We start from the raw sequence: 25,808 nt of genomic DNA, 5'->3' as shown, positions 1-25,808 counted from the left end.
ATCCTCTAGAACTCTAAGTCTTCAATAAAGACTTCTGTAAGTTGCCCTGATCATGGTGTCTATTCACAAGAAAAAGAAAATAAGATCCCTGCTCCTGTAAATAACCCTTCACACACACTCCTGTAAGTGATCCTAATGATACACATACATGATAAATATGTGCACACACATGCACACAGAAGACTGACTGGAAGTAGAAAGGGGACTACTATGGAAGAGAAAAGGGATCAACAGGAATGGTAGGAGAACAAGATAGGGTAAGAATGTGTGCATGTGATTAAAATACATTATATACAGATATGAAAATGCTGTAATGAAGGCAATATGTAAAATTAAAACCAGAGAGAAATTATACAGCATTACTTGTTTTAAACACACAAAACATTCTATCTGCATCAACACTAACTAAAGCTACAAATATGTAATTTTGCACATTGGCATAAATTAAAAAAAAACAAAACAAAACAGACAACAAAGCATTTTGAACAATCCCTGTTTAAACTAGGTTAGAATCAGTTCAACAGGAGTTCAGGAAACAGAATGAGTATCTGGAAACAGGAGGGCAGGAAAAAATAACTCCAAGTTTTCTGGCCTGTTTAATGAAAACAATGCTGGCATCTTGTCCTTTGAGACACAGGGAATACTAGGAACCAGAGATTGCATGGAACATTGAGAGTGTGCAATTAATGGCTAGTCTGGGTCTTTTAGTAAAGTCCTGAGTTAGAGAAATTAACATAAGCACTAATGTAAGTAAGCTGTGTGAGTACAAGTCTGCCAAACAGAAGTGGAGCATGGAAACAGGAAAAGACAGTTAGAGGAGGAGGAGAAATCTGCATAAAAAGAGTCAGAGACCCGGAGGAAAAAAAACAGAGAGAGTGGGGTTCACCGAGTCAAGTATTACCTACAGGTTAAGCAAGTTAACCACTGAAAACTACTACTGAAATTGAACTACTCTAAAGACCACTGCTAACAGTTGAAGGGTACTTTAGGTATGCAGGGATGAAACCAAGTAATAGTAGACAAAGAAATGAGGAGGACAGAAAAGATATAAGCAGCAAACAGCTTTCTTAAGAAGTCTGATTATAAATGAAAACACGAAGAAAGAATGGGGATGGAGAGACATGTACAGCAGTAGAATCAGCAAGATCTGAAGTAAATTCACTAGAACCGAGAATATTTGAAATCCTGGTGACACCAGCTGAAATGGAAAAATAAAAGTCAAAGTAGATAAAACAATTATGCCATTATTATTAATACAGTCTAAGGTAGCAAAGATTGAAATCTATGCATCTGTTCTTTTCTGATTTTAGAAAGATAGGTATAAGTATCAGATTTTGCTAGAAACTACTAGAATTCCCATTTGACTTTTAATTTTTTTGATAAATTAGAGTGAGGAGAGAGTAAAGTATATTCTCTGATACTGTGTAAAACAGAGTACTACTGACTAAAGAATGTGAAAAGATTTCCCCAAGAATGACTACTTTCTGATCACACTAACTAAATGTAAAGCATTTTCAATTGTCAGATGATATGATAGTATTAATATTCTCTAGGTACATCATCCTTGAAGGCATGAAGGATGTTGACTGCTAGAATCACCAGAAGGTTTCCCAAGTCATTAATATGGCAAGAAAACAGGGTAAGTAAGTGTGGAAAGTGTATACCCCTTTCCTTCTCTAATAGGTTCGGCTACCATAGTATGTACTTAAAGTGTATTACTCAGCTGGGAGTGGTTGTGCATGCCTTTATTCCCAGCACTTGGGAGGTGGAGGCAGAGGCAGGTGGATCTCTGTGAGTTTTGAGGCCAGCCTGGTCTGCAAAGTGAGTTCCAGGATAGCCAGAGCTACACAGAGAAACCCTGTCTCAAAAAGAAAAAGTATATTACTCTTAAATTTATCACTTTAGATTTCTGTCTTCTATACAGAAAACTTTAGTGAGCATATATAATCATAAGTGTGTATTATCAAATGCTTATCTGCACAAAAGTACATATATGTAACAACTGTGGTTCTTCAACATAATATTAAATGTCAACTATAGATTACTTCGGACAAGATACACAGAACAGCTATTTTCTGATTTTGTTCTACAAACGTAGAACAAATTTTAATCAAACTTCAGTTCACTGATCCTTTGTCAGTATTTTCCTCTGCATTAGGCAAATAAAGAGATACATACAGACACAAACAAACAAATATAATACACAGCAAGAAAATGTATACCATTTATAAATACATTTGACATGGTAGAAAATGCCATCAAAATCACAGTTTCTAATCATTTCCAATAGTGTAATTTCATACCACATTTGTTTTTGGTAACTCGATAAATATAAAAACTTTCCCAAGTTCAGTTGCAAGGCATGTGAAGAATAATTATTTGGGGCATGAAAGAATTTTAATAGATAACTGGTATCTGCAAAGGAAAGCATAGTGAAATAAAATTATATAACCCTGACAACAAGTAAGTTAAGTCTGAAATGCCTGAAAAGCTGACAAATATACCTCTTTAAATCTTAACATTATTTTATATAAAGAAAGTGAAAAGATGCTAGATTACAATTATGCCATTATTACTAATAAAGCCTTTTTGCTATCTGTAGCATTTTTTACTGGCCAATCTGATACTGTAAGTAAAAGGAAATGAAAACCGTAAAAAACTGGTCCAACTTTCACACGGATAAATAACCTTGATCTGAGGAAGTCAATGAAGTAGCAGAGAACATGATTAGTATGAAAATAAAAGTAAAAAAATAATAGGTTGAGACTAAAATAAAGAATTGATTTAACATTTTTGTTACATTAAAGTCAGTATGAATATTTAATGGTTTAATAATTAAATGAGATAATATGAACAAGTTAAACAGTAAACACAGAACTGAATATTTTCATTAAGTCAGTATGAATAGTTAATGGTTTAATAATTAAATGAGATAATAAGACAAAAGAAGCTAACAGGAAACACAGAATGAAATAAATTACCCAGAAAGATTTAGGCATTCAGAAAAAGATTTTATGAGTTTTCAATGGCATCAAGACAAGTGATAACTTTACTTCTCAATAGTCTCTTACCTTCCATATCTAAAAATGATTTAAAAAATGAATGATCTGACTAAAATATAGACTAAGAATCTAAAAAAAGTCTTAACAATTCTCTAATAACTGTGTAAGATACAATATAACTAGAGCTGATCCGAATATGTGAACTACATCTATATTGAAGTATCTCAACCAAACTACCTTGAAAAGTTACTAACAAACTCCTATCAGAAAGTACATAAACTATGTGCACAAACAACACAATCCCAGCAGCTAACAAGACCAGAAATTGAACAAATACATAACACAGATGACTACAGTTATTCTTAAAAATAAACTCTAAGTTAAATTAATACTGAATGTCAATGAGAAACACATCACTATTCCAAGAGGCTCAAACTTACTAGCTTTGCTTGTTGGGCATTTACTGGATCACCATACTGGAGCAAAGCCTGAAACTGGTTATTTTTTGTAAATGTGATTATCTTCAATACAGCACCAAACTTGGAAAATATCTGTGAAAAACATTTAAATCAAGGCATTATTACCAATATGTTATTTTTTTCAAGTTATAAGCAAGCATGCATACTACATTACACTTACTTGGTGAAGGACATCAAGTGTTACAGGGTAGTACATATTGTCAATAATTATTCTAAGTACTGGACTCTGGGCTGGAGTCACTGCACTCTCACTGACTGTGGTGCCACTAAGAGGTGTATTTGCTGTCTGGACAGCTGTCACAGCTTGAAGAACTGCTTGAGCACGCTGAAATTGACAGACAAGGAGTTTAGTAACTCAGCCATTATTTCCACTTACATTTTGTACATATTATACTACTGTCTCTTTGTAGTTCAATTATTCTACTGTATTTGTTTCAAAACAGATGGCTAAACACTTTGACACCAATGCTATCACAAATAGGCAATGCCATTTATTTTGAAAAAATATGATGTGCCTGGATAGATATTTACAACCAGAAACCATTCAAAGAGAAAAATCACAGAATTAGAAAACCTTAATTTCATAATATTCACTCCATGAAACAGGTACACTGCAGGAAAGGGACTACTGGTGGTGATCTTTCACAAAAGTTATCATTAACCTAATTATTTCTAATATAATCTTAGCAATTAGACACTGGGGATTAAAACCAAGTACTTTTCATATTAATACTATCGTGGTCTGGCCTCCATGCCCTGGTCTATAACTTTGGAAGAAGACTTTGGCCTTACCAGAGACCAAGCCGGATCTAGGGACCCACAGCCCCCAAAAACAAAGCAGGGGACTACTGAATTTGAATCTGGAAACACACTAGTTACTTGATCCCTTGGCCAGAAGACCAGAGAGAAAATAGAAGCAAAGGAGCAAAATACCTATCTAGCAAAGACAAATATAGGAATCAACACCTAGACCTAAAATTATCCCAAATCTAGATGCCTAAATGCCACAATCAATAACAAAAAAGTAATAGGAATTAACAATAATTGGTCATTAATAGCCCTCAAAATTAATGGACTCAATTCATCAATAAAAAGACACAGGCTAACAGATTAGGTATGAAAACAGGATCCAATATGCTGCTGCATAAAAGAACCACATCTCAATATCAAAGATAGACATTACCTCAGAATAAAGGGGTGGAAATAGATTTTCCAATCAAATAGATCTAAAAAGCAAGCTGGTGTAGCTATCTAACATCTAACAAAATAGACTTCAAACTAAAATTAGTCAAGAGAGATGGAGAAGGGCATTTCATATTCAAAGGAAAAATCCAACAAAATGATGTCTCAATTCTGAACATCTATGCCCCAAATATAAGGGCATATTTGTCAAAGAAACATTACTAAAGCTTAAATCACCCATAGAACCCCACACAGTAATAGGGAGAATTTAACATCTCATTCTCACCAATAGACAGGCCATCCAGACATAAACTAAACTGTGAAACAAGAGAACTAACAAATGCTATGATTCAAACGGGCCTAACAGATATCTACAGAACATGTCAACCAAACACAAAAGAATATACCTTTTTCTCAGCTCTGCATGGAACCTTCTCCAAAATTGACCATATACTTGGCCACAAAGCAAGTCTCAACAACAGATACAAAAAGGAAGGAAGGAAGGAAGGAAGGAAGGAAGGAAGGAAGGAAGGAAGGAAGGAAGGAAGGAAGGAAGGAAGGAACAGAGAAAGAAAGGATTCCCTGTATCTTATCAGATCACCAGGGACTGAAGCTGGATTTCAACAACAGAAAGCCTACAAATTCATGGAAATTCAACAACTTTCTATTGAGTTATCGCTGGGTCAAGAAAGAAATAAAGAACTTAAAGACTTCCTAAAATTCAATGAAAATGAATGCACAACATACCCAAACTTATAGAACACAATGAAAGTGGTGCTAAGAGGAAAGTTCACAGAACTAAGAATGATCTCATACTAGAAACTTAACAGCACATCAGAAAGCTCTGAAATAAAAAGAAGCAAACACACCACAGAGGAGTAGTCTGCAGGAAATAATGAAACTGAGGGCTGAAATCAATAAAGTAGAAACAAAGAGAACAAAAGAAAGAATCAACAAAAACAGAGAGTTGGTTCTTCAAGAAAAATCAACAAAATAAATATACCTTTATCCAAACTAACTAAAAGCAAATTATAAATAAAAAAAAAATCAGAACTAAAAAGGGGATATAACAACAGACTCTGAGGAAACAATCATTAGGTCATACTTCAAAAACCTGTACTTCACAAATTGGAAAATCTAAAAAAAAAAAAATAATAATAATAAAAAATTGACAATTTTCTTAATAGATACCACTAACCTAAGTTAAACCAGGATCAAAGAAACAAATTAAATACACATAAGGAAATAGAAGCAGTTATTAAAAGTCTCCCACCCCCCCACAAAAAAAATATTGCCTAGGGCCAAATGGTTTACAGTGCAGAATTCTACCAGACTTCCAAAGAATTAATACCAATACTCTTCAAATTATTCCACAAAATAGAAAAAAAAATGCCAAATTAGTTTTATGAGGCCACAGTCACCATGATACCCAAACCACACAAAGAACTAAAAAAAAAAAAAAAGAGAGAGAAATACAGACCAATTTCATTATTCATGAACATAGATGTAAAACTACTCAATGAAAGGCTGGCAAACCAAACCCAAGAACACATCAAAAGGATTAGCCACTATAACCAAGCAGGCTTATCCTAGAGACACAGGGATGGTTCAACATATGAAAACCTGTCATTGTAATCTACCATATAAACAAACTGAGAGGGGAAAAAAAAAAATCACATGATCTTCTTAATGCTGAAAAAGCCTTTGACATAACCCAACACCCCTTTATGACAAAAGTCTTAGAGAGATCAAGGATACCAGGGACATACCTAAACATAACGAAGGCCATTTGCATCAAATCTATAGCCAACTTCAAATTAAATGGAGAAAACTAAAATCAGGAACAAGGCAAGGTTGCCCACTCTCTTCATATCTATCTATTCAATATATTACTCGAAGTTCTAGCTAGAATAAGGCAACTAAAGGAGATCAAGGGGTTACAAATTAGAAAGGAAGAAATCAAAGTATCATTATCTACATATAACAAGACAGTATACATAAGCAACCCCAAAATCTTTACCAGGAATTCCTCCAGTTGATAAACACCTTTAGTCAAGTGGCTGAATACTTTTTTATGTAATTTGAATACAAAATTGCATAAAAAAAATCAGTAGCCCCCCCCATACACAAATGATAAACAGGCTTAGAAAGAAACCAGAGAATCAACATCCTTTACAATAGCCTCAAACAATATGAAATATATTGGTGTAGCTCTAGCCAAACAAGTGAAAAACTTGTATGACAAGAACTGCAATTCTTTGGAGAAACTGAAGAAGATGGAAAGATCTCCCATGCTCACGGATCATGGGATTAACATAGTAAAAATGTCAATCTTACTGAAAGCAATCTACAATTCTTCACAAACCTTGAAAGAACAATACGATACTCAACCTCATATGGGAAAAAACAAAAATCCAGTGTAGCTAAAATAATCCTGTACTATAAAAGATCACTATGCCTGATTTCAAGCTCTATTACAGAACTATCATAGTAATAAAAACCACATGGTATTGGTGTAAAAAGACGATGGAAATGAATCAAAAGCCAGATGTAAATTCCTAAACCTATGAACATCCGATTTTCTACAAGGAAGCCAAAATTATACAATGGAAAAAAGAAAAGCTCTCACTGGATGTCAGCATGCAGAGGAATGCAAATTGATCCATATCTATCACCCTGCACAAAACTCAAGTCCAAGTGGATCAAAGGCCTCAAAACAAATTGAGTTACACTGAACGCAATAGAAGAGAAAGTGGGAAATACTCTCGAAGGCATTGACATAGAAGACAACTTTATGAATAGAACAACAATAGCACAGGCATTAAGACTGACAATTAATAAACGGGACTTCATGAAATTGAAGTTTCTATAAGGCAAAGAATACAGTCAATAGGACAAAATGGCAACCTACCGAATGGGAAAAGATCTTCACCAACCTCACATCTGACAGAAGACTGATTTCCAAAATACATAAAGAACTCAAGAAACTAGTTGTCAACAAACCAAACAATCCAATTAAAACATGGAGCACTAATCTAAATCTAATTCTCAACTGAAGAATCTCAAATGGCCGTGAAACACTTAAGGAGATGCTTAACATCCTTACCATCAGGGAAATGCAAACCAAAATGACTCTTAAGATTCCATCTTACATCTATCAGAATGGCTAAGATAAAAAACACAAGCAACAGCTCATGCTGAAGAGGATGTGGAGCAAAGGGAACACTCCTCCATTGCTGGTGGTGGTGTAAACTTGTACAGCCACTTTGGAAGTCAGTGTGGCAGTTTCTCAGAAAACTGGGAATTAACCTACCACAAGACTCAGCTTTACCACTCCTGGACATATATCCAGAGGACACTCAATCATAGCACAAGGACACTTGCTCAATTATGTTCATAGCACCTTTATGTGTACTAGCCAAAACATGAAAACAACCTAGATATCCTTCATTTGAGAAATGGATATTGAGAAATGGATAAAGAAAATGTGGTACAATGGCATATTGCTCAGCTGTTAAAAACAAGGACACCAGGAATCTGGGTGAGGTAACCCAGGCTGATAAGGGCAAACAAGGTATGTAGTCATTCATAAGTGGTATTAGCTGTAAAATAAAAGCTAACTATGCTACAATCCAGACCCAGAGAGACTAGACAACAAGGAGGGTTCATGGGGACACCAAGATCTCCCTGAGAACGGGAAATAGATTTTGGGAGTCGACTGAGGATGGGTGGGTATGAAAAAAAATGAGTGATCAGGTTTGGGGAAGCCCAGAGGGGGAAGGGCTGTGGGGTACTCTTGCGGGGTGCATTTCAAGGTCAGGTGAAAGACTGGCACAGGGGAATCTCCCAGGAGAGTAAGTAGAGGATCCCAGCTTAGAGGAGGGAGGAGGGAGGAGGAGGAAGAGAAGGAGGAGGAGGAGGAGGGTAGGAACCTGAGGGGTCAAGAAAATTTCCAGATATACTGTGAAGGAAATTTTCAGTGTTATTTTATGGCAGTTAATATACCATCAATACTGCAAAATACACCAGTATTTAACTTCCATATTATTTTCATGATTTCACAAAAGTTTATTTGCAGATAAATATAACTATAACTAAGTGATAAAAGAAAAATTCAAAAGAATTAATATGCTTATGAGAATAAAGAAGAATATCCAGGGATCACAAAGCTTAATCCTCAAAAGTCAACACAGATATCTAAATAAACATCATTTAATGCTAATTAATAATTTGAATGGTAAATGTATATATCAGCATAAGGAGCTCAAATGAAACTCAGCATTTTAAGACCATAACTACTTGACACTTTAATACTACTTCTATAGAAAAACAAAGAGACATTAAGACCATCCACAATTAAATACAACTACTAACAAATTTAAATGTCTTTTAAGACCAGGAATTATAAGATCACAGCATTAAATTTCAGTAAATACAAAAGGTGAAGCTTTCCCTGCAACTTTGTCACCTAAGTTTCCTTTCCTGTACTAATCCCTCACGAATATGGACTGTGGCTATCAGAGACAAAAGCTCTATAAAAGCAAACGTAATAATTACAGTAATATGCCTTTTCATGGAATAAATTCGATTAATTATATGCTGATTCACTGTTAACTATCTCTTTAGCTTACCAACTGTGATCTCTCATAGATAACAAATAGTAGTAACAAATGACTTTACATTTAATACATGAAGCACAGCTAGAGTGCCAATCTAGATTTTATGTGACATTTTCAAAATATTATATATACCAAAGAAAAGGAAGCAAATGCTGTGAGAGACCTCAGTAAAATACCAAAAATTGGACTTATCTGATCTAGTATCACCTTCCACAAAAAAAAGAAAAACAGAACAAAAAGCATTCTACTAAGGCCTGGTTTTTTTCAAGAAAACACCATTTTATGATGTACACTTATGCTTTGCAGATACACAGTATTTGTTCATTCTTTTATGGCCATAAACATGCCACTAAATGGATGCACGGCAACTTCTTTTACTACTGCACATCTGGGTCATTTCCAACTTTGGGCTACTACAATGTAATGGATGCTTGATGAATTTTCTTTGCATATCTTTTGATTCACATGTTTTCACAGCCACATAATTAGAAACAGAAAATATTAAATAAAACATGCATATGCTCAACTTGAGCTATTTCAATTTTCAAAAATGATTCTACCTATTTACATTCTGGTCACCTATATATGAACATTTAAGCTTCCTTTCATATTAACTCCAACATCTGCTATTAGGTGTTTTGTCTACTTGTTTATATACAGGTCTTTAATACATATTCCAGATTGGCCTTATCAACATTCCACAAATAGGTGAGAGTAAAATGGCAGCAAAAGACTTCAAAGAAGAGAAATCTCATCCAGTTAGAAGTATAGGCAAATAGATGCCCATAAGGAAGGAGACACAAACAGTTGCTGTTCTGGGCCTGTATCTAACCAAGCATAGAAAGGACATGTCACAGAGGAATAATTTAGTGGGAATCAACATGAATAACCATGTCATCTAAGCAAAGAAGTAGCAAGGAACAGAGAGAAGTATAGAGGTAATTATAAAAAGCAAATTGATAGGACTCCGATTTAATAAGTGATTATAATAGAATTTATAGTTAAGCAATATTTACTTGCTCTCTTCTATTATGAAATATCAAAATGCCTATACGTGAATAAAATTTAACAAATACTAAGCAACAGACTGAGAATCTTTTTTATCAAATCCCAAGAATGGAGAAAATGAATGGAAACAGACAGACTAAGGACACAGTGAACACACAGCAAGCTAGGAGTTATACTGGCAACAACAACAAAAACCAGGTATCAGAGCAGCGACTGCCAGGTTCACAGATTAGCAGGAAGTCTAGATAACCAACAAGCAACTCAATTTTTGCTTCTGACTCATCACTTCAACACTAAAAACAACAAAACCATACCTTAAAAGAATTAAAAGTCCTAAAAGGCATATTTGTTAGTTCAAAATATATGTCTCTTTGGCCGGGGGTGAAAGATGGGATGCAGGGGCAGAGGCATCCAATTCCTCATTACTTTAATCTGGGGGAAAATCACAGGAGTCTAACAAAATTCTAATTGTGCATTCTCAACTATGAATAAAAATGAAGAGCAAGGAAGGAGCACGAACAAGACAAACTAAAAGATAAAACTAAAGGAGAGACCACTTAAACTCAGCTAAGTTAAAATCTCAAAGAACTGCAATGTTCTTTCTGTACCCAACTACAATGTAAAAACAGACCAAAAACAAACAAACAAACAAACAACCCCAAAACAAAAAAAAAAACACTAAAAGACTTTTAAAAATTAAAAACTTGACTTAATTTGAACATTCCTTCTGTGTATAATCAAATAGTTTAGAATAGGTGATTTATTCTCTAACTACTTTGAAGTTCATTATTCTAAAGTCCCCTCTATTTGTACCTTTAAATATATTTCTGTCTTTTCTTTTTTTTTTTTTTGGTTTTTCAAGACAGGGTTTCTCTGTGTAGTAGCTTTGGAGTCTATCCTGGCACTCTCGCTCTCTGTAGACCAGGCTGGCCTTGAACTCACAGAGATCTGCCTGCCTCTGCCTCCCGAGTGATGGGACTAAAAGGCATTTGCCACCAACGCCCAGCCTTTTCAATCTTCTAAAACTCAAAATGGACAACATAGATCAGCAATAAGGCCTTGGATTTAATTCATTTAATAGAATAAATAATAGCGTGATCAGAATCTCAAAAACTAAAGTAATAAATAAAACTGGGATAAGTCTCTTTTTAAGGAGACAGTTTACTAAGTGTAATAAAATGCACATAAAAAGACATGCAGTACATGATCTCATAGAGAGAATCTCACATCATCAAGCTCATAAAAGTAGCAAGAAGACTGGCTTCCAGTGGCAAAATAGGATCCTTGGAGGATGCTCTTTTGGCCAGAATAGGTCTGAGTTGTTTATGGCAAACTATGAAAATTACAGCTACTTGTATATTACAAAATATTTTAAACATTCTCACCATAAAGAAATTAAGTATTTTAGGTGGTAGAGAAGTTTTGTGTCATCTGATTACCCACAAAGGACAAAAACAAAAACATCACACTGTACTTCCACAAGTATGTCCATTCAAGATTTGCCAACTGATAATTAAACATACGCAAAAAAATCTCAATAAAAGATACAGAATATAGTACTTTTGGCATACTTTCTAACTTCCTCAATTTAAGGGAAATGAAATCTTCATTACAAATTAAAACAATAATGCTTATGTTTGTAAGCTGTATTCTTTAGGCAAAAGTTTTACAGCTTATTTTTCAGAAGCTATTAAAAATAATTTCAAGTAACTTTTCACAAAGTTAGGAAAATCTACAAGGAATGAAAGTTTTTGATATAACAAATAGCCACATACATCCATATTTTACTGAAGCAAATATATACAGTAAGCTTAAAAGCACTGTATTAAAGAAAATATAAGTTCTTAGACCATTATAGCAATTTAACATGTTTATCTATTTTAACATTAATTTTAAATATCTTCTATACCATATTTTCAAAAGTCAATATTCATATAGTATTCAATCTTAATTTTTCTCAAGGAAATTAACACATTTTTGGGGGGTGACCAAAAAACTTTGATAATAAAAGAATAACAAGAATCAATCAAAGACACTGCATTTCCTAAGCAACAGAGTAGTAAAATTTATACTAACAACTCCATCTCATCAACAGTCTCCCTTTCCAGTCTCTCCAGCTCCCCTCTTGTACCTAACTTTTAGCTCCAGCTGAGACTACAGACATTTGCCAGTGTTTGCTCCTTTTGTTGCTTGTACTAGGGACTATATAAACCCAGAACCTCAAACATGTTCAACTAACCCTTAGCCCTCGTCTCCATATTAAAAACTTTAACCTGTAACAAGGAACTGTTTAAATAGTAAAACTAATCTAATATTTAGACCATGAAAATGAGTATCAGAAAGCCATATTTTTGTAAATGAATACTTAATATGTACATACATACACTATGACATTTTAAAGATAACAAGAAAATATATAGAAACTATTTTCTATTAATATATACTATTTATGAGATTCTTAAGATGCTACCGACTATATTATTTATGTAGATATATGCACTCACTTGATTTAATGTATTATCTGTCTTTAGTTCTTTGTGATTGGAATACTGGATGTAAATCGGTTGGTTACGAAGATGAGGTGTCACAGCAGAATAGTAATTAACCATAGTAATAGCTGCTTCCTCTGTTGCCAGTTCCAAAAATGCCTAAAAGTGAGTTTCACAAAAACAAAAAACTATTAATTAAAATTTTAAATAAAAATTATAAATTTTAACTCAATCTCAAATATTTGTGTAATCAGTCTAATTAAAATTGCCTAGAATATAATCATCAATTTACATTTCAGTATTCTAATAAAAAGAATTTAGTATCTTACAGAAAGGCTGAAAGAGGAGGCTGTTAAAAGCTTGTTGCTTTTCTAGAGGACCCAAGTTTACAACCCCACCATCCATGTACAGTGCTACATAAATGCCTTAAACTACAGTTCCAGAGAATGTGACACGTTTTTGGCTTCTGTAGGTACCTCTATTCACATGCATCTATCCACACACATACACATAACTTGAACATAATAAAACATATCTTAGAGATATTTTCATTTTAAATATACAATTAGAGCTAATTCAAGCAATACCCTTTGAGAACAAACTACTTCTGTGTTCCATCTACAAATTACACCTCATAAATCTGTTTCCTAACAAAAACTACAGAAAATAAACATTTTCTAGCACCTGAATTTTATTATTATTACCTTAGAGGTCTCATTTGAAAAGTGACCAGCATAATTATAATATTAGCTATATTTTAGAGAATGTTAAGTTTCATAAATTCTTCTAAAGAGAATCATTAAATATTCTAAAACAAAATGTCATGTTTAATATACCTGGATCCTACTGCTCCTGTTATATTTATTGAAGGAGTATCCAAAATTTACAACTGATTTCTACTAATGCTACCAGATAAATAAGCAATAGATGCTAATAGTGCCCCTGGTTCTGCTATTTGAAAAAAAAAAAGAACAAGACCTCTTTTTAATTTTGTCACAAAATTAATCCTCTCATTAGGTGACAGATAACTCTCATTGTGTATAGTCTGAGGTTTAACATGCTAGCAACGTTTGTAGAACTGTACCTGGTTTTTTCCTTTGAGCATAAGGATGTTAGTCACCTTACCAAAAGGTAAACCTAAAGCAATGACTTCCGTTTCAGTCACTTCACCAGGTAACTTTCGAATATGAAGAACACGAGAGGGCGCCCCATCCATTTTATCTTCTCCTTTAAACTTCTTACTATCATTACCATTGGCTGAAAAGATATTCAGAAACACTCTTTATATTTTAGTATGACAAAAATATGTAATTTTCCTTATTTTTATGAAAAGTTAAAAATAACCTTAAAACATAGGTGAGTAAATATGAATTTTTGAAAAATTAAAATTAGGCTTTTGAAAGAATGGAGAAATTATTGTATCATTAATTAAAGTTACCATTATGCCATGTGCAGTCTATTTAGAGAAAATACGTAACCAGAAAAAAATATTAAAATCCCATTTCATACAGAAACTGTCCAATGACTAAAGTACATAAATATATTACCATTTAATTCTTTTTACAAACTGATACAGAAAGCTCCCGTTAGCTAAAAGAGATACATTCCAAAGCCCCCATCCACTCTATAGCTATAAACAGCTGGAATAAGCTCTACAGATTTTTTTTCTATGTTATAAGCATATGGTAAGGTTTAATTGATATTGGGCACAGTAAGAGTTTACTAAGAACAAATAATAAAACAGAATGAAACAACAACATAATGAAGTAAAAGTACACACTCTGAATCATTAGACAGGCAGTATTCATTTCAATAAATAAATCTGCCTTCATTACAAAGTTTTACCAAAAAAGTAAAATTCTCTGTAATTATGGATGCCTGTAGATAGTATTTCATAAAGAACTGTTTGTAAGGCATTTCTACATCTGACCAGTCATAATTTCCTAGATACAAGTGTATTTCTAAGACTGCAACTGACATGAAAAAGCCCTTATACATGCTAATATATTGATAGATAACATTTTAAAATAAAATTAAGTACTTTATGATGCCAGTGTACATATTAAGTCAGAGAACAACTTGCCTGAGTCATCGTTCTGCACCAGGTGGGCCCCAGGAATCCCATACAGGTTACTAGGTTGGCAGCCAATGCTTTTACTTGCTGAGCTTCTTCAGAGGCCCAGCAAGTCTCTAATCATACCATTTATCATATATTACTCAGTCCTGAGACACTTTAAGGACAGCTTCTACTTCAAAAACCCAAACAAATGAAACTTTAAAACTATTTCTACTTGAACACTTCTCTTAATTCACAATCTGTTTCCTATTTCAATCTAACATCAACATCTTAATGAGTAATCTTATTCTGGACCCTGTGAAAGAATCATGTTGCTCTGGCTTCTGTTTTAATTATCTTCCTCACAACTGTCTATCTAAAGTTGTTGTTTTTTCAAAATCTTAAGTAATTCTTAAGATCTCCTATAATTCACTAGAAATTATCCTCACATTAGGACATAGCACCTTGTTTAAAAAATAATGATAAAAATTAAATAAGCATCTTCATCTTTGAGCCTACCACATTTCTGGACCCGCCTTTAGGTACCACCACTGACTGAAGACTATCTCCTTATTTATTTATTTATTTATTTATTTATTTATTTATTTATTTATTTATTTGATTTTACATCCTGACCACATTTTCCCCCCTCCTTCCTCTCCTCCCACTCCCTTCCCTCCCCCTCCCCCAATCCACTCCTCTGTTTCTGTTTAGAAAGGGGCAGGCCTCTATGGGTATCAACAAAGCATGGCCTTTCAAGTTGTAGTAAGACTAAGCACTTCCCCTTGTAGTTAGATGGGGCAAGGCAATCCAATATGAGGAATATGTTCCCAAGAGCCAGTCAAAGCCTTAAGGACAGCCCCTGCTCCTATGGTTTTGAGAGTCCCACAAGCAGACCAAGCTATACAACTGTCACATATATGTATTGGGCCTAGGTTGGTCCCATGCAGGCTACCTGGTTATTGGTTCAGACTCTGTGAGTTCCTATGAGCCAGGTTAGTTGTTTCTGTGGGTTTTCCTGTGGTGTCCTTGACCTCTCTTGGCTCATATAATCCTCCCTCCCTCTCTTCAGTATTCTCCGAGCTCAACCTAATGTTTGCCTGTAGGTATCTGTATCTGTTTCCTTCCAGAAAACTGGGGTAGTCATCAGAGATGACTGATCAGTCACCAATCTGATCACAGGAAATGGCCAGTTCAGGCTATATATCCACTATTGCTAGGAGTCTTAGTTGGGGTTATCCTTGTAGATTCATGAGTTTCTCCTTGCCCCATGTTTGTACCTGACCCCAAAATTTCCAGTCATCTCTTTCAGTATTCTCCTCCTCCATCCAACCGTATCCCTCAAGTTACCATCATCTAGCAATAAATCCTGCATGCTACAATACCAACCTATTTAGAAAGATGGGGCTGCCAACTGATGCAATATTAGCACAACAGCCATAACTATAACCATCCACTTTCTGCTTCTTAGAAGCCTGCTCTACAGGAGGAATTCCATGTCTGTTACCTAAACCTGGTCAAAAGCCTATAACCAGAGAAACCATAGGCCCTGGGGGAAGATGACTACTGCTGTTTTGCTAAATAGTCATGGTCCAAGTACCTTCTAAATATTTGATCATACCCACATATTTGTGTTGCTCTCAAATCTGGTCAGAGAAGCTTCTTTTTGCAGTGTGTAGCAGACTCACAGCTGATCAAAGTACTAAGTATAAGTAACCATTAATGTTTAGTTGTGTATGAATCATCTTATTAACCTTCCCCTATCCGAGGCTCAGTGTGTGTAGAAACATGAACAGAAAGATAAGAGCTGATGAATGAGGACAAAAGCTGTGAAATACAGACTTCTAGATATAAGCAAGGCTGTTGAACACATTAACTCACAGCGGCTGTGGTTACTGACGCAAGATTAAGCCAGTCAAAATTCCAACATAGCATGGGGAGGAGCCACGAGTTGCTCATGCTCATGATGGATGGCTGCTTAAGACATAAGAGTCATTTTCTTTGGAGACATGTCTGCTGGCAAATTGCCAATGCCCCAGTGGATGGCCACAGAACCAAGCTAATGTGGGGAGCACTAAGGGGGTTGTTAATAACAACAAAAAAGGGGATACACTAAGTTAGAAAGAGTGACAGGGTAAAGGGCAATAGAGCAGGAGGGACGGTGGATACATATGATCAAAACACAAAACATATGAAATTTCTGAAGAATAAATTAAAAATATTATTTAAAAGACAAACTGCCAAATTAGTTCCTAAAGTAGCTTTAGAATTGTACAATACAACTTTATGGTTATTAAAACTCTTACACTTTTTCTAATACTACATGTTTTGTGATTATCTTTTTTGCCTAATCTGTTCAAGTATTTTGATCAACTTCTAAAACTGTTCATCACCTTACTGCTAAATTTAAGTTTGCACAATTTCTAAATTTATTTACAATCTCGATACTAGTTTCATAGTTATACTCTGCAAAAAATATTTGGCTAACACAAGGCTTGCCTTATTACTTTAAGTGTCTTGGAAGGGCAGACACAACATGTTTAATCCTTTTGTTTTTTTAGATTTTTGAGTTGCTGCCTACAACATTTCTACCTATGTTTTCTTCTAAAATTTTTATAACTTTCAGAATAACATTTACAACACAGTACACTTGGAGTTCATTTCTACTTAAATCAGAATAAATCTAAAAATCACTTTGAGCTGGATGGGAAGGCAAAACACTATATAGCATTCTATTTAATCTCTTTTTTCCTACAAGACTTTGTACCTCCCAAAAATATCAGCTGCCCATATATTGTGGGCTTACTTTTGAATTCTCTATATTGTGATCTACTGACCAACCTATTTATCTTTAAGCCAAACAGTGCTATTTTGGTTTTATAATTTATAGTCATTTTCAAAATCAGACAATCTTCCAGCTTTTTCACCATTATATACTAGCTACATTTTTATCTTTTCTTAGAGCTAGCACTAAGATTTTAGTATATATAACCTAAAGTTCAGAATGTTTTTATGTTAAAGTCAGCATAACATTACTTTATATAAAATATTAAGTATTTTATCAAAGTAATCTCATCTGTTTTCATTTTTGGACTGTTGTCAATGCCATCTACATAATAAAGCCTATAATACAGTTTCACTATAGTATGCATAATATACAGAAATGCAGAGAATACAAAGAAATTCAGATGACTGAAACAGGGTTAAAAAAGAATTATTTACATTTGCTATTTCACAGTACTTTTCATAACCTTTCTGTAGCTCTAAGTTCTTAGCTAATGTCCTTTTATTAAATCTAAAAAGGTTAGCTTGTATTCTTTTAGTGTGAACTCCTTACTTCTTATTAAATGTCTTTTGCATATATGCTTTAAATATCTTTAACATTAGTTTTCAATTACTGGCTATTCTGTGCCTGTCTGTGTTTCTGTGTTTCAAATTAACCCAATAAAGGTTGGGAGTGGGGGTAAGGGGAGGGCTTACTGAATTTCTTAGAACTCTTAAGTGTTCAACAATTCCTGTTTCAAATACACACATATGTGCACATATATGTATGCATATATTGTGTGTATATATATATATATGTGTGTGTGTGTGTGTGTGTATATATATATATATATTATATATATTTTTCCCTTCTCTTCATGTACTATCCAGAAATCTAAATATGGGGTTGGGAGAGGGTAAGACTGTTTACTTATTGCTTGGTATCCCCATAGGTATACTTTTTCTTTGGCAGAGTCAATAAATTTAACTAATTTTTATGAAAGTTTATTAAACATTTTCCCTCTTTTAACCTCAACTAGAAAAATTTACATTTTAAATATCATCTTGTTCATAATTTTTATGCAGTTTAAAATAAAAGTTCTTTATCTAAAGACATTCCATCTTCTTTTCAGATATTATTTAAACCTTTTCATTTAAACTTAATGCTATAATAGCCTTTGCTTTCTAATACTACACTTGGCAGTGTAGAAGTCTCCTCCTACTGAACACATCATTTTCTAGGTTTGTATTTTCCTCTTTTTTTCACATGATTTGTTTATTTTAGGCTATACATACTATGGATGACTGAGAAAGAAGATTTACCCCTATTGCCTTCCTTAGGGGCTTATATTTTTTAGCAGGCAACAAAATTACAAAGCATTCACATACTGTCATGTTAGACTTTTCAGTTTCTCAAATGAATGGGACTTACTACAGAACATAAATTTACTAAAGATCTGTACTTTCTGCATCCAAATTTTAAGTTGGAGGTACTCTAGAAGATGACTACATCTGACTTCTCAGAATTGCAATGTCTCAGAACACTGTTCAGCCTATGAGAGCATGTATTAACTCTTAGACCTTAGAAAGGTAAGTCCTAATGAGCACTGCAAGTTCCCACCTGTACAAATGCAACCTAGCTAGTATCGAAATTCTGATTATGACCCTACAACAAATTCTATATGCCCAACTCTGTACAACTTCCTTCACTTCAGTAACCATGCCCCCAAAGCCCCCAGGTTTAGAATTCCAATGGGTTTCTTAGGTCCAGTGAAATCTCTCTGCTTTGTCTGTGTAGTTGTGGCTGCACTGTTGCAAAGGAGAAAATCAGAAGGAGCACAGGGGTCACTGCAGGTATTTCCTTCCACTCAAGCTTATATTACATTTCCATTCATCAATTCCAACAATCAACTTTGGTTTGGAAGATGACTAGAAAAGGGGTAAAGGCTACTAGTTACTCGTGTACAGCCATAGATATTATTTATTAAAATATTCCTAGCACCAATTACCATTTATTACAAATAAAAAACTTGACAAAGCAGAGTTGCAGATACCTAAACCTGCTTGCTCATTATTAGAATCATTATGACTGTTTTATAATTGCTATATAGAAAAATAAATTATACTAGAAATTCATCCTTTACATCATCATACTGCAGTTAGCAAATACTTTATTATTTTTAGTTAAATGAAACATTAGGAGTGTATATGTGTACATTCAAGTGTGTCAAAACAGAGTTAACTGAAAAATAATTTTTTACTCTGTCCTTTTATGATTTTATAGAATAAAAGAAACTGGTTTCAAGAAAATAGGTGTAAAATATAGTTTTAAGGTAAATTAATATAATAGTAATAATAGTAATAACAACATTCAAGATATAGTCTTAACCATTCATAAACTAAATTCTCAGATTAATATACCTTTCTTTAGACATTAAAATATTTCAGATTTGCCCAAGAAAAGCTTTAACTGTGGAGATTAAATAAATCCTTACAAAAAAATAAAAATTAATTAAAATTATCATTTCAGCAAAGAAATGAGGATGAAAATACACGGGAGACAATTGTGTAGGTCAACTCTGGGTTTTTATTTACAATATAGGCAATAGTGTTTGTAGTATAAAATAATAAGATATATACACAAAAATTAAAAATATAAGAAAATGGGAAAGCAAGGGAAAAGCAAGGCCTTTTTTTTTTAATTAAAAAGAAAGTTATTAACACTAAGTTAGTCTGAGGTGCCTATAGTCCCAACTACATGAGAGACTAACAACACAGAACTACTATACTTGCCTACTTAACCCAGGAAGTGAAGGCCAATTGGATAACAGTGAAAGATTTTCACAGAAAAGGAAGAAAAAGGAAAGGAAAGAAAAGAGGAAAGCAAAGGAAATTAAGGCTTTTGAAAATATTGACTACAGGATCTAGACAAATCTACGACCCAGATTTTATCATTACAATGTACATGTTTAGTAAAATGTCAAACTACAAACAAGGAAGCATACAGAACGTGTGTTGCTTAAACAAAAACAAAATTTTAAATAAAACATTTACCATAGTTAGTAACAATAAGATTAGGGAAAAGTTTTAAGATTGCGTATGACTCAACAGTAATTTCCCTGGCATGTGTAAGGGCTTGCTGTGGAACAATATTTGTACACTGTAAATATATATTATTCTCATTGGTTAAAAAAGAGCTGATTGGTTGATGGGTAGGCAGGATAAGGTTAGGCAGGAAAACCAGACTAAAAGAATGTTGGGAAGGAGGAAGAGTCTGAGGAAACACCATGACATGAAAAGCACTCAGGGTAAGAAGTTCATACATGAGCTAAACAAGACTTGGGACAGCACAGATTAATAGAAATGGGTTAATTTAAGTTAAAAGAGCTAGCTAAATACAAGCCTAAGCTATCAGCCAAACTTTCATAATTAGTCTTAAGTCTGTGTGTGGTTATTTGGTGAGCAGCTGGTGTAATAGAAAAGTCAGCCTACAAATGTTTGAATTCAGTTCCTAGCATCACAATAACAAGCTAAATCATATTATTTAAACTTACTTGCCCACAAAAATCATCAATTTCAGGTTTCAAAACAAAAGCAATTCTGGCCTAAATTATGCTTTAGTTTTAACATTCTGCCCTGGAAAACAGTAAATGAGGGCTGCTAATACAGCAACACTTACCTGTAACTACCATGCCACTCATATTAGAGTTGGGACTACTGAGAACACTGCCTGAGAGTAGCTCGTCAGATCCTCTCTACAAAAAAACAAAAACAGTACTGTAAGATACTGCAATTAAAAAAAATAATACAAAAGTTTATCTTTTATTTCTAAGTTTTCACTATTGCACATGACTGAATCCCTAAAATAGTGGTTCTCAACCTTCCTAATGCTGAAACCCTTTAATACAGTCTCTCATGTTGTAATGGCCCCCACCATATTATTTAACTGCTACTTTATAACTAATTTTGCTACTATTATGGCCCATAATATAAATACCTGGATATACAGGATATCTGATATCTAACCCCTGTCAAAGTTATGACCCAAAGCCCAAAAACAAAGTATAACTTCACCCCTTTTTACTCTCCCATCTACATCAAGTGAAAGTGTTCCTTTCCTTCTTTTACCCAAGTCCAAGAAAGAAAAGCATAAAGTTCCACAATCAATTCTTTAAAAGGTTACACCTAAAATTTTTACCAAAAAAAGAGAGAAAAGAATAAGACAGAGGAGATAGCCTTTCTCAAAAGCATTATTTGAATCTTCATTTCACTAGTTTTCCTCATTCAGATAAATCAGGTCTTTAGGAAATTCAAACTTCAAAATGGGGATCCAGTTGTTGCCATAATCAAAATGACAGGTATAAATATCAGCAACTAGAACACTGAAGACAAAAGCAACACCTAAGGAATGAGAAAGTTCATTGTGCACAATAAAAAAAGAGAAAGAGAACTTGACCCTTAAAATTATTTAGGGAACGATTACAATGTTGGGTGTTCAAATCACTCATTGATGTTTTAGGTATTTGAAAGCACCTGTATTTTATAAAAATATACTTAACTAGACTAACATTTAAAGTAAACTGTTTTGTCTATTTTAAAAATGTGTGTATTTAAATATATGGACATTAATATTTAAAATAACTAAATAATACTATCTGATTTAAATAATTTATCAGAATAAGCTGAACACAAAAATCAAAATGTAAAATACAAAATGAATCCATATTATAAAATATAAAAAAAACTAGAGAAATAAAATTGTTGAATACACAAAAGTTGTCCTCTAACTATAGGATAGGGGTTTCTCACAGTGAATAAAATCAGCCCTTTACTGAATCATTCCATATCTGATTCTAAATGTAAAGGGGAGGGGGGCAAAAGAGACAAGTTTTACTGCTTTACTTACTGGAAGAAGACACACAACCGTTTAGAGGGGTCAATGTCTGATATCTAAACATTCATCACCCCTACACATATCCTAGCTTCCAAAGAAAGGTAAATACAACATCCTTCAGATGTGTATAAGCAGTGTATCTTTAAATTATTCTTGGCTTTTTTTTCAACCCTATGAGATCATAAGTAATTACAAAGTGATGTGTAAGAGATTTCTGTTATAAGTTATTTAAAGAAAAGCCTCTAACTGACTCACTGCACGCAGAAGGCTCCCTTCCTTCTCCCTACAACAAACCTTCACCGAAGTAGTTTTAAGTTTTTAAGATTTTTTATATGATGGTCACTTTTCATTCAACTGTTTCATACCTGTGAGTATATTTTACAACTATTCTAACAGTCAGAATATAAAGGTATTAATGATTTTAGGATGTGAAGAACTACTGAGAGATACCTAGACTACATTTCAGAAAATTGTGCTCACCTTTTCAAAAGTAAAAAGTTTACCAATATTATGACCATGAGATATGATTTTACAATACTGATATTTTACATAAAATATCTTATTCAACCTAGCCATTTAATTTGGATGCTATAAAAAAAACACAATGATAATAATTGATGGATGTTCCATTGTAGTGGCTGCTGAAAACAAATCATTTATAATATTTAATATCAGAATCAAAACCTTTCCTAAGAATAATACTCTCTAAAATGTCAACCAGTCTTACATTAAACTAAAAAATTTACATGTCAAAATTAGTTTGAATGTCTCTTGGTAAATAAGTATGATCAGAGAAACTTTGATATCTATTATATAGAACAAAAAATCATTTAAAAAAATTATCCCACTGAATTAACAAAATGCTCCCAAGAGGATTAAAGTTTTTGTCAGAGGAATATGATTAAAAAAAAATTGCAAGTCACTTGTAATTAATTTGAAAGGTCTGAATGGGTTTTTCTTTCGTTATTAAACAGTCTTCTGCTTATCATAATTGAACCTAACTACCATCTACAACTCCCTGCAGAAGAATTCCTAGGGGTGCCAAGATGGCAAGCAAAAACCCTTAGCAGAAGTTGAAAAGTCCATGGGCCCTGCTAGGTTGAAGACTGACATCTAGTCAAGCACTTTTTAATCTAAAGATGCCAGCCTAGGAAATCATGACCTGGAAAAAGAGAAACAATACTAAGTTCCAGAGAAAAACTAAACTTTCAGAAAATGAAGTTACTCACGCTTCACAGAGAAAAGACGAAATGAGTGCTTAACCTCCTATTAAATGCTAGAAAAGCACTACATCACACTGCCCATAAAAATACTCAAAAAATTGACAGACCTAACAGAATTCTGACAGCCAAAAGTTACATTTGAAGAACTATCAACAATACAGACAAACCTTCAGGAAGAATAGCAAAAAGAAAAATTGGCAGTTACATATTATCAGACCAATTAGCCAAGAACAAAAAGCATAGGATCATAAATGTAAGATGGAAGAATTTTGGCTTGCTGAAATCATGTTCTTACACCACCAGAAAGAAACTTCTTCAAAAAAATTATCTTTATTCCAAGGATCCCTAAAGAGAAACTAAATCTAAGAGGAAACACTAGTAAATCCTAGTAATATATAGTCACAAAAATCCCTATGGAAAAACTACTGCAATAATTACAAATGAATAAAGGTCTGATGATATTGCAAATATGTATGTGTGCACATACATATACACACATGGTCTTAGTTTCCATCTTCTGCCATAAAACTGAAAAAATTCTTATTAGAATGATACTAATGAAATGACTGATGGCTGGAAGGCTCAAGGCAGGCTCATGATAGCAGGCTATCACTGGAAGAAGACAAAAGATGAAGAGGGGAGGGGGTAAAGATTAATTTGATCACTGACTGCCAATGGCTTGATCAAACATGCCTATGTAATGAAGCCTCCATATAACCCTAAAAGCACTAGTCTCAGACAGTTTCCAAGTTTAAAACGTAGTGAACCCTGGGAGTGGCACACCTAGAAAAGCTTTACAACCCTTCTCTCTCACCTTGGGCATCTCTTCTTATCCTTAATAAAGCTCTAAGTCCTTTTCTTTGGTAGATTAAAGGAGCCCAAGAAGACAACTGTGGGAACCACACATTCAAAGCAATGCCAAACAACCAGGGGCTTCTGACTGGTATCCCAAAATGGAAAGAAATTTGAAGATAGAACCCTCAACCTGTGAAATCTAAGGCTTTCTTCAGATAAAATGTCAGATGTTATTTGGAGGGCACCCACTGGTCTATATTTGAAGAATTAATTACTTGTCTGCTAATAGGAAGAAGCCTCCAAACCTTCTGGGGTCAGAAAAGTCTTCCATGTTGATTGCCACTGGTTATGGGAAAGAAGAAAGTAAGTTTGTTTTTACAAACATATTGCTAACAGGCTTTCACCAATCAACAAAGACAGAAGAACAAGAGAAAAATTAAAATATGCAAGGAATTGATTCATTAATTTTAACTGACATTCAAATAATGTAACATGTGGCCATACTAAAATACCCTTAAAAGAAGCCACAGGAGATAGCCTTCAAGATGCTGAGGCAAACAAAAACTTTTTAAATTAAACACTAACCGCACAGGAACTAACTTCAAGTTCAACAGAGGGGACGGCATGTAAAGTGTTTCTGTACAGCAACAGAAATAATCAGCAGAATCAATAGCCCACAAATTAAGAGAAAATTCTTTACCAACTGTTCGTCAGACAAGTGTCTACATGTAGAATTTACAAAGAACTGCAGAAATTACACACCAAGGAAATAAATAGCAACCAATCAACACATAACGAAGAATGAAGTGTTAAAATTAATTTTAAAAATGTCCAATAACTAGTTTTAAAAGTATTCAATATCCCTAGCCAACAAAGAAATGCAAATTAAAGCCACCTTGAATATTACCTCACCCCAGTAAGAATGGTTACCATTAACAAATGTCTGAAAAATGTTGGAGAGGGTAAGGAGAAAAAAGGACACCTGCCCTCTCCCCATTTGCTGTTGGTAGGGAAGCAAACTAACAGCTATTGTGTGGGAAATGGCTTGGAGATTTCTTTACAAGTTAACAAAGAATTACATATAACCCACTACTTCACTCCTCAACATATATACCCAGAGAATCTGCAATCCATGTTTACTGCTGCTTTGTTCACTGTAACAAAAAAATAGGAATTAACTAGCTGTCTATCAACAGCTAGTTAATGGATAATGAAAGTAAGTGTGTGTGTGTGTGTGTGTGTGTGTGTGTGTGTGTGTGTGTGTGCGTGCAAAATAGAATACTAAGTTCTAGAGAAAA

The 25,808-nt window shown here is 33.9% G+C and overlaps 1 protein-coding gene across 4 annotated transcripts in view; it reads right to left on the bottom strand.

Annotated features, from left to right (window-relative positions):
- The window catches only part of Ptbp2 (polypyrimidine tract binding protein 2), a 69,621-nt gene that overhangs the window by 28,331 nt on the left and 15,482 nt on the right, over positions 1-25,808 (bottom strand). For all 4 annotated transcript variants that reach the window (XM_027395607.2, XM_027395608.2, XM_027395609.2 and 1 more), the window contains exons 3-7: positions 21,278-21,353; positions 13,864-14,036; positions 12,795-12,938; positions 3,642-3,806; positions 3,443-3,553 (exon numbers count right to left, since the gene is read on the bottom strand). In XM_027395607.2, the coding sequence (XP_027251408.1) occupies positions 3,443-3,553; positions 3,642-3,806; positions 12,795-12,938; positions 13,864-14,036; positions 21,278-21,353 (669 nt within the window). The remainder of the gene's footprint in view (positions 1-3,442; positions 3,554-3,641; positions 3,807-12,794; positions 12,939-13,863; positions 14,037-21,277; positions 21,354-25,808) is intronic.

Source organism: Cricetulus griseus (genome assembly GCF_003668045.3).
Source record: "Cricetulus griseus strain 17A/GY chromosome 1 unlocalized genomic scaffold, alternate assembly CriGri-PICRH-1.0 chr1_0, whole genome shotgun sequence".
Classification (NCBI taxonomy): Eukaryota; Metazoa; Chordata; class Mammalia; order Rodentia; family Cricetidae; genus Cricetulus; species Cricetulus griseus.
Note: the sequence above shows the minus strand (reverse complement) of the source record. Positions and strands in the feature narration are given on the sequence as shown.